This window comes from Aythya fuligula, chromosome 9 (assembly GCF_009819795.1).
Source record: "Aythya fuligula isolate bAytFul2 chromosome 9, bAytFul2.pri, whole genome shotgun sequence".
NCBI classification, from domain to species: Eukaryota; Metazoa; Chordata; class Aves; order Anseriformes; family Anatidae; genus Aythya; species Aythya fuligula.
Genome location: NC_045567.1, coordinates 11,144,686 through 11,154,522, shown reverse-complemented (window position 1 = coordinate 11,154,522; position 9,837 = coordinate 11,144,686). Strand labels below are relative to the sequence as shown.

General features: G+C 55.1%; 1 protein-coding gene across 1 annotated transcript; it reads left to right on the top strand.

Annotated features, from left to right (window-relative positions):
* On the top strand, positions 1-5,437 carry CRYGS (crystallin gamma S). The gene is made up of 3 exons (XM_032193550.1): positions 1-181; positions 3,646-3,888; positions 5,122-5,437. The coding sequence occupies exons 1-3, from the start codon at positions 161-163 to the stop codon at positions 5,392-5,394; spliced, it is 537 nt and encodes a 178-aa protein (XP_032049441.1). The 5' UTR covers positions 1-160; the 3' UTR covers positions 5,395-5,437.
* Positions 5,438-9,837: the final 4,400 nt, after the last annotated feature.

The following is a 9,837-nucleotide window of genomic DNA, read 5'->3' as shown; positions in this document are numbered from 1 at the left end:
AGCCTCAGAATCACTGACTCAATTTTTGGATCCTATTCTCATGACAAAGCGGCTGGCTGGTTTAAAACAAGCCCACTATAAAAGGGGCGCCTCGCATCCTGGCTGTTTGTAAGAGGTCCTGACGTGCCTCCAGCACTGGGAAGTTTGGCTGCAACAGAAAATGTCCAGAGCTGGCACCAAGGTAAGTTTATTTGCAACCTACACACGATATTTTCAAGTACACTGAGGTTTGATGCCCTGTAAATCGATGGTGAAGGCTGCGGTGCCAGCAGTGAGCATGATGAGGTGTGTTTGCAGAACAAGGTCTCGTGGAAAGCTTCCCTGGGATGAGCCGAGTCCTACCAGCAGCTGCTGAATCCCCCTTCTGTGGTGGAGCAAAGGGACAGACCGATGGCTGAATCATGGCTGTAGCACCAAAGGCAATAGCACTGACAAGGGAGGAGAACCATTTGTGATCTGGTGGAATCAGGAGGGGTGACTTAAACTGAAGAGGTAGGTCACAAAGCTCACCTTCAGCTGGGGCAGTGTGTGTTAGGTGGGGATCCAGCTCAGATGCTGGGAGCTTCGATGTGGTGGTGGCAAAGCCCTGCTGGCTGTTCCCACAGACAGTGCTGTAGGCTTGGGATTGGGGCGCAGGGGTAAGGGTGAGAACTTGGGGCTTGTGGACCGCTTCCCCTGGGCAGTGTTGAACAACTGCTAAGAGCCTGTGGACAGCTGAACGGCGTCCCCTTGTATTCCCTTGCCAGATTATGTCCCTCTTAGCCCGCGGAGGCTGTAAGGCCCAGCGGGCAGAGAGCTCGGGGGCAGAGTGGTTTTGCAGGCACTGGTCTGTGCTGCGGAAGGTCTGGACCCGCTCTCTGCTTCCCTGCTCCTTTTGTCTGGTTTGAAGTGATTGAGCTATTTCCGAGAGGTCTTTAGAAACTGAGCGTGGCGTGCCACTGCCTCCCAGCCTGGGGGCTGCAGCTGTGCAGGCTTTATGTACCCGTGCATGAAGGTGCTGCAGAATGTAACTGCCTGCCATCTGCATGAAGATACTTAAACGTGTGCTGTCCCTGCTGGAAGCCCCGTCCTCTGTTAGGGTGCTTTGCCCCGGCTGATTGTGTGCTGTGGTGTAGCAAAACATCTGGGATGAGTGAAGTCAGCGCATGAGCCCAAATCTTGTCTGTTCTCTGTGCTGTGCTCTCATGTAGCACGTTCCAGGGAGAGAAGAAAAAGGCAAAGGAGAGAATTAAGTGCTATTTCCCACAACGTAAGCAAGTGGTCTGTCCTAGAAAGGGATCACCGTCCCCATGCTGCCTCTGTAGAATGCCATGGGTGCTGCCAGGTATTGCTTAAGGGTGTTGTTCACAAGTGTCCCTCTAACAGACCTGCTGTTGGGAAGAAAAGTGATAACTGCTATGAGGTGGCTGAGGGAGGGAGAGTTTTGCAGTTGTGTAAGGAAGATCTGCCGTGGCAAATCTGTTATCTGCCAGGTAAGCCCCAGAGCAATGTTTGGGCAGTGAGCGGTTAATGGGATGGAGCTGCAAGCAGGGCAGCTCCATGGCTTTGCTGACAGAGGTGATTTGCGTCCAACCTACGGATCTGGAATTGAAATCTGTAATTCACCTGTCGTTATCCTGCTGGTGAGAACCATCAGTCTGCTCTGCTTGTGCCCACAGGCCCGAAGGAAGGTTTAGGGGTGCCGGGTCTGAGGGTCTGGAATGAGCTGAGGGGGTGTGCAAAGGGCGATGGTGGGGAATGGGTGGGCAGGAGCCCACTCCTTACATCTTCCTGTTAAGTGCTCAAAGAATAAACCAACAAACCACGCCTCTAGTTGGTCACTGCTCCTTGATGCATTCTCAGATTTGGTTTTGGCTTCGTGGCTTTATAAGTCCAGGGAGAAGATCTCCCAAGGAGCAGCGGGTAGCATTGCCAAATGGAAATTCCCTTGTGTTCCTCAAGGTGGGAAAGGAACATGAAATGAGCTCTCCTTCTGTGTTAGAAATAGAGGGCCAGCTTAACCAATTCAGCAAAGCGTTGCTGTGACAGGGCAAGATAACCAAGGACATAAATCCTCTCCCCAGACTAGGGTTGGGCTGAAGGGGCACACTGACCAACTGACCACCCTAGGAAAATGGAAAGGTCGAATGCTGTCTGAGTTTGTACTGCATTGGATCACTGACCTGCACATCAGTTGGTTCAGTGCAAGGCTCTAGAAGACACTGGAGTAAGAGACTGATTCATGTCAAACCAATTTTCTCTAGGAGAAATTTGACAGCACTTCATAGTAGGAATGCTTTTGGCATGGTCTGACTTCACTGTACCATAAGCAAGCAAGGGATATAGTCAAAAATAGACGTGTTTGTTTGGGAACCCTTATTCCAAAGAGCAGCTCTCAAGTAATTGTCATCTGGAAGGACCGAAAGTGAGGGCTGCACAAAGGGCTGCTCTAGGACTTGGCGATCAAAGGACCTCTGAAGTCCGTGGACATCACTTCTCCAGGCCTGGATGGGTTGGTGACACCTTGGGCAAGAGGGATGGGATCTGCTCACCAGCTCTCAAGATCAAGTTGGAACAGGTTGTGATGAAGCAAGGGGAAAAAGCACCCCTAAGCAAAGTGCTTTGCCATCAGCTGCTCGGCTGTAGTGCAGATCTTTGGAAAGAAGCACAGTGATGAATTGGGAATTTGTTGGCCGTGTCAAACTGGTGACAACAGCAAAGCACCAAAGCAGAACAAGCCAACTGCAAACACAATCAGTGATACAAACTGAGCTACCCACATACTTGAAGCACTTTTTTTTTTTTTTTTTTTTTTTTGCATGGGTAAAGCTCAAATGATATCCAGTTGTTGGCATCGACTTTCTCAAAAGCAAACTGTGGACCAGGTTGGGTGGGGGCAAGGAGAATGATCGCAGGGCTTGAAGACACGGCCCAGGAGGGAAGAGATCTCACCACTCCCTTGTCATAGAGGCCTGACTACAAATGCTCAATAAGCCAACTGCCTAGTATGGTCCATTGACTACTTATGGCTCCTTTGGCTGTAATTTAGTTACTATTGATCTAGAGAAGGTGGGAGCACTTGTTGCAAAGAAAACTGGCTTTTCCAGGGGTTGGACTGGGACAGAGCAAGGTGCTGGGAAGGCCGAGGAATTGGAGAAGGGTGGTGGTTGGAGATGTTGGGGCCAGACCGGTGGATCTGCTGCCGGGGTTGTTCGGATGCGTCTGATCCTGCTCTGTGGGTGGGCTGGACGACTTATGGACATCCTGAAGGCTCTGTTTGCAAATATTTCAAACCATGATGCGGCTACAGCCGTGTCTAGTGGAAGATGATCCTTATGTAATGTGTGTTCCAGCCCAAACCAGTCTGTGACTCTATAGGATACAGGTTCTGGAAAAGGACTTGGGAAGGCTGCCTTTTCCCTGGAAAAGTGAAGTTTGGAGATTAAATTGTTGGTCTTTTTTATATTCTTCTTCACGTTAGAGGCAGGAGGGGTTACAGACCACCTCCGAGTGTGACTGTGCGCTTTGGAGCGACGCTTCCAGCGGCAATGCCGACGCTGCTCGTGGCTGCCTGCACCAGTGTGCCTGCATGCGGGCTGCTCGCGCCTCCCCGGGCACAGCGGGGTGAGGAACCACCCCCATCTCCCTCTATTCCTTGTGTTTCAGATCACCTTCTACGAAGACAAGAATTTCCTGGGCCGTCGCTACGAGTGCGACAGCGACTGCCCCGACTTCCACACCTACCTGAGCCGCTGCAACTCCATCCGGGTGGAAGGAGGCACCTGGGTGGCCTACGAGAGGCCCGACTTCTCGGGGAACATGTACGTGCTGACGCAGGGCGAGTATCCCGACTACCACCACTGGATGGGCCTGAACGACCGCCTCGGTTCCTGCAGGGCTGTCCAGATTGTAAGTGTGGTGCTGCCCGAGGGGCCTCTGCGGTTACGTGCCTGCCGCTCTGGCGTGCTTGGAGGTGGCCCTGTCCTCCTGGAGAGATGGGGAGAAGACGGCTGGAGGGGGCTCGCTCCCACAGCCCTGCCCAGGGGACTGAATCCAAGTGGTGCTGAGTCCCTGCAGGGCACGCGGAGGGAGCAGCTCCCAGAGGAGCAGCCTTAAAACCAGCAGGATGGGACCGTGGGTGCGTGAGGCTGTGACACCAGCACTGGTGCTGCTGTGTCTGCCGGCAGTGGAGCAGACGCTGGTGGGGATCTGGGCATCACTGATGTGAGCAGCACTGCCACGGTTTGGCATCACGTGGAGCAAGGGGGCTTTGCTTTTGTCTGGAGGTCTAATGCCACTCTGAGCCTGTTGTGGGTTTGAGGTGGGTGTAAGTCCCTCAGCACAGAGCAGGGAGGGTTTCCAGCCAGCTCAGAGCTCTGGCCTGGTGCTAGGGATGGAGCAGGAGCATGCGGGAGGTGTAACAGCAGCTCAGCTCCCTCCACCAGCATGAAATGCTGCACGTCCACCGGTGCCTGGCCTCCCGTGCACAGGGACCGGCTGCTCACAGGGGTAGGGTCAGAGGACCCAGAGCAGCATCACGGATCTGTGAGACCCCGCAGAGCTCAGCTGGGGCCGGCAACCAGCGCGGACGGGAGGGGAGGTGGGGGAGGATGGTGTCCAGGCAGCTGCAGATTAAAACTGCCGCAGTGCCTTCAGGCAACGCAGCGCTTGAAATCACAGTGGAAAATACCCGCGCTGCGTTCTGCTGTAATACAACCCAGCTGGGGTCACCAGCTCATTAAACTCCTCATTGCCCGGAGGAGCGGGGAGCGGAGGGGGTGCATCGCTCCACTCGGATCTCACCGAGCAGCTTAAAGGGTTTGCGCAGGCGGCGTGTCTGGGACAGAGCCCGGCACTTGTTTGTCCTCCCTATGCCCATCCTGAAGCGGGGCTGTGGTGGGGCTTTGAGCTGAAATTGCTCAGCTTGGGCTCAGTGCCCTCTTTGCATGGGATGCGTGGTTGGGCATTGCCCCGTGCTGTGCTTTTGGGGGGCTGACGGGAGCCGTTCAGCGCCGTCCCGGTGTGCTGGGGGTGCTTGGTGCCTGACCTGAGCCCAGCTATGCCTTGGCTCTGCTCCCATCCCTTGGAGAATTTGTCGGTGCCTCAGCAAACACCTTACAATTTTCTCCCTGTTTCTTCCAGCCGAGTGGAGGCCGGGGCCACATCCAGGTGTTTGAGAAGGGAGATTTCGGTGGGCAGATGTTCGAGGCCACTGAGGACTGCCCTTCCATCATGGACGAGTGCCGTATCCGTGAGGTCCACGCCTGCCGGGTGCTGGAGGGTGTCTGGGTGTTCTACGAGCACCCCAACTACCGGGGCAGGCAGTACCTGCTGCCCAAGGGAGAGTACCGCCAGCCTGTGGAGTGGGGAGCCGTGAGCCCCGCCGTCCAGTCCTTCCGCAGCATCGCCGAGTGAGCAGAGAGGAGCCGTACCCCCTGCCCCAATAAAGCAGTTGAGTCGCTCAGTTCAGCCTGTCCTGCTTCTTCCCTGTGTGCGAGCCTGCCTCCCAGCCGTCCCTGCCCTGCTGGAGGTGACGTGGAGCTGAGCCTCCTCCAGGCACAGCCTCCATCTCTGCTGTCCTCCTCCTCTGCACTGGCCCCATCCCCTCTGTCCCTCTGCTCTTGGGTCGGGTGGCAGTGGCTGTCCCGTGTCTTGGGGAGCGTGTCCCTCTCGTGGAGCACAAGGCACTGGGACAAGGGTGGGAGGCAGAGGGGACAGAGCAGGAGGGTGGCAGCCACAGCCTCCGTGGGGACCCTGGCAGCCCTGAGTGTCAGGGTGCTCCCTGGAGGTGTGAGATGAGGGGAGAGCCACAAAAAGCAGGGCAGTTAGAAGAGGACCGAGATGGTGAGCACCTCTCAAAACTGCCCTGAGATGCGAGATTGCTGCTGGGTGGCCCCAAAGAGTAGGAGGGGAAGGGAAGGAGCTGGTCCCCAGGCTCCTGAGACGTGCAGTGAGCAAAGGGGGCTGTCAGGCTCTCCAGCGCTCCCAGTCAGCCCAGTTTGGAAGGCCCTGTTTTGCCCAGTGCCGCTAGATGTCAGGCTGGATGCGTGCCCACGCAGGATAAGTGATGCTGGCTGCACGGGCCCCTCTCCTCCTGGGGCTGCCCGGTCCGTTTGCAGGTGGAGCAGAGGGACCCTGGGATAATGATGGTGGCAGAAGCAGAGCCCCCCCAGCCGTCTGCCCCCGGCTGATGTATGAGGTTATTACGGAGGGGGAGGCAGGTTAAGCGGTACTTGTCAAGCCGCAGGCACCGTGACCCCCGGGGAGCGCAGCCCCCTGCGAAGGGCGACATGTGTCCTCATCTTCCCCCTGTTCCCCCTTTGCCTTCCCTCACCTCTCTCCTTTCCTCCGGGGTTTGACTCTGCCTCGTCTCGGTGCTTCTGTGAAGGCAGCCGAGTTGTGGGCTCTTGGTTTGTGTGTCCTAGAGGGGTTGGATGGATGCAGGATGCAGACAGCTCAGGTTCCAAACACTTCCAGGACCAACCAAGGGTGCCAGCACCCAGCTCCAGCTCCCCTTTCCCCCCAGCTCCTGGCAAAGCTCTCCGAGGGCTGCCTGCACAGGCGCTGGCTCGAGCACACCCTGCCCACAGGGTTCTGCAGGGAGCCTGTTGCTGTCCCCATTTCTGCAGGAGGACTCCTGCAGGCAGGTGCGTGCCAGCTGCTGCCTTTCCAACCACCTCGTTCTGATTTTGGGGACTCTGCCGACATGTGCTGCTTCCCCATCCCCTGTGTCCTACGGTGGGATTTGTCCTGTACTGCTGAAGATGCCTTTGGGTGCTGGGGCTCCTCCAGCATGGGGCATCAGACAAACCAGGCTCTGCTTTGCCCTTATGGTCACATTTCTTCCCTGTTTCTTCCCTGTGTCCTTCCCGTCCATCGCTCGAGGTACCCGCTGGCAGAATGCAATTATCCCAGCTCTTCCCCCTCCCCATCCTCTGGCTGGCTTTTGCCCTCCAGTGAATTTTGCATTGTGCCCCTAGAGCTGGCAACCAAGGCAAATAACAATAAAATATGCTAGTTGTGTGCTTTTTATTTTATTTTATTATTATTCTAGATTACTTTTTCCATCGGGGGCTCCCTTGTCACGGCACAACCGAGCCCATATGCATATGAGCAGCGGGGAGCGCAGGCAATCCAACCCAGCCTGCTGATGCCATTGCTTGACAGCTAATTTCCATTTTTCGGTATCAGGGGGTCTGCTCCAGTAATTGGCATGCAGATTGTGTCTGATGGGCCTGTTCTACACGAGAAAAGACTCTGCTAGTTAGAATAAGCCAACCCCAGGCTGATGGATGGGGCATAAGGAGGTCATTGCGAAAGAGAATATGCGGGCGCGCATGTACGAAATGTGAAATTTCCCCCCCCCCCCCCACTTTCTTTATCCGGAAAACTCTAATCTATCATATTGCATTGAGACAAATCCTGCTCTGTTTCTTTCCCCTTTTTCCCTTGAAGGGAAATGTGCTGGAGCCTACCCCTGGATTTAATAAGAAGATGGTGCGGCGTTGCAGGAATTAAAGCGGTGCCATGCTTCATTAGCAGCTGGGGATCGTGCGGAGCCTGCCCAAATGTTAATTACACTTTGGGAATTAATTGCTGTAAGGTGTACATCTCCTCCATCATCCGTAATCCAGCGGGTGTGTGAGGACTTGAAGCAGGAGCTGTGGGGTGGGCACCAGTCCCCTCCTCTGCCCGTCCATCCTGCTGCTATTTTTCCCCCCATTTCTGCCAGAGGACAGAAATTACATGGTTGGAAAGGCAGAATATTCCTCCCTGCGCTGCCCATTTGTTCCCTTGCCAAGCTGCCTGTGGAGGCAGGGTTATTTCCATGACCAAGCAACGCACCTTGGGGTTTCTGCAATCTCAGGGAGATCATGGTGTGGCCCTGGTGGGATGCTTGCACTCTGCTTTGCCCCCCAAAATTGCTGCTGGGCCTTAACAGTATGAACTTGGGGACACAGCATGGTTTGGCCAGAGCTCCCACCGTGATCTGGTAGCCTCCTATGTGCTCTCCATCCCCTGGAGGAGTTGGTGATGCTCTTCAGCCTCCAGACATCTACAAACTCAATGAGAAACCTTTCCTCCACCGACAAAAGGGTCCAGCGCTGGACATGGACAGCTTCCAAGCCGTGCACAAGTAGATGCAGCAGCAGAGCCAAGCTGCTCTGAGCCCTGCATGAGGCTGTGTCCCCAGTGCTCTGCCACCCCAGCTTGGGGCTCCCCTGAAATTGCAGAGGGAGATGGAGAGGTGAAGGCAGTGCCCGAGGGATCAGCCGTCCCTTTGGCAGTCCCCAGCAGAGGGCAATAGAAGCAAATGGAAGAGACAAGACTCTGCAAGTGATGTGCAAGTGGAACAGTTTTCGAGCTGGTGACATGCAAGCAGGCGAAGTAATGTGCAAGCAGAGAGGCGTGCAAGCAGGATGATGTAGAGAGCGATGTGCAAGGTGCAAATGGGAGCAAAGGACAGGTGGAGGCAATGTGCAAAAGGAGCAATGCACGGGGAAGTGATGTGCGGGCAGGAGCGATGTGCAAGGGGAACAATGTTTGTCAGGGCTTGAGAAGAAGGTTGAAGCAAAATGGAGTGATTCAAGGGTATTTTGGCAGGAGTTAAAGTGAAATGATGCTTTCATGAGCCCAGACTGAATCGCTTTGTGTTTGGAGGGAGAAGAAGAGATTTAGAAGGAAGAGGAGGGAGGTATTTAACCCCTTTGGTTAAACTTCCTTGAATTTGGGTCAGTTTTAAAGTGAAAAGTGCTGCCGTGACAGTGCCATCCCTGGCTCCTTGGGTTTACCCAGGGGTGTCTTGGCAAGGAAGGGTTTCTGTGGCAGGAAATCCACGATCCTGCAGATGCCTTCCAGGTCAGGACAGGAGCTCTGCATGGACACACAGGGCTGTGCTCCTGTCTGGGTACATAGACATGGAGACACAGACTTTTTTTTCTTTTTTTTTTTTCTTTTTTCTTTTTTGAGGGGGGGTGGTGAGACAGAAATCATCTCCTTAACCCCCTCCCTGCCAACACGAGCGAGGTGCAATCTCCCCATCTCACCGCTATCTCCCCATCTGCCTCCTTTCCTACCCAGCTTCCCGGCTCTCCGCCACGCTCCCCGTCGTCTCTCCAGCCCTTATCGGCCGGATTTGAGCCCGTCTGAAAGTCAAATGGATTTTTGGCAGGGCGGTCGGAGCCAAGGTCGGCGACGGGGAGCCGCGCTCCCCCCGGCCCTGCTCCAGGTAGTGCGTATCCCCATTTATTCGACAACATCATCAATTACATCGGGATTATTATTCCTCGTCCAAGCCCAAGCGAGCGGCAGGCAGCGATTTTCTAACGGGGAAGTGTTACGGGAGACTTATTAAGGAACAATGCGTCATTAAGGGGGGAGAGCTTCAAAGGCTCCTCAGTGCATTTCAAAGGACACAATGCGAGCGGAGCCCGCAACTGCATATCTGGGGGACACGGGCAAAATTTGTAACAAGGAATATACCGGGCCCAATGTAATTAACTAATTCCTGATCAAAGGGGTTTTAGAGCTGAATGGTCAGGGAATTCAATTATGGGTTTCCTAATGAAGCACCATGTGCCAAGGCTTCCTCCTGGAGAAGCAGGGCTGGGATCGGGGCTGAGAAGCCCCAGCACAGCTCTTCCTCGGGGGCCAGAGCCCGTGTCCCCTATCCCCAACCAAAAACAATCACCCCATGTCTGGGTTTTGCCTTGTCAAAGGCTTCTCCAACACTGAAGCTGGTGGACGTGGCTCCCCAGAGGCCACCCTGCCTCTGGGGGTGGCATTTCCCGATCCCCCCTCCTGCTGAGACCCTCAGAGCAGGGACCCGGGCAGGGGAGATTTTCTCCTCTCCCCTCC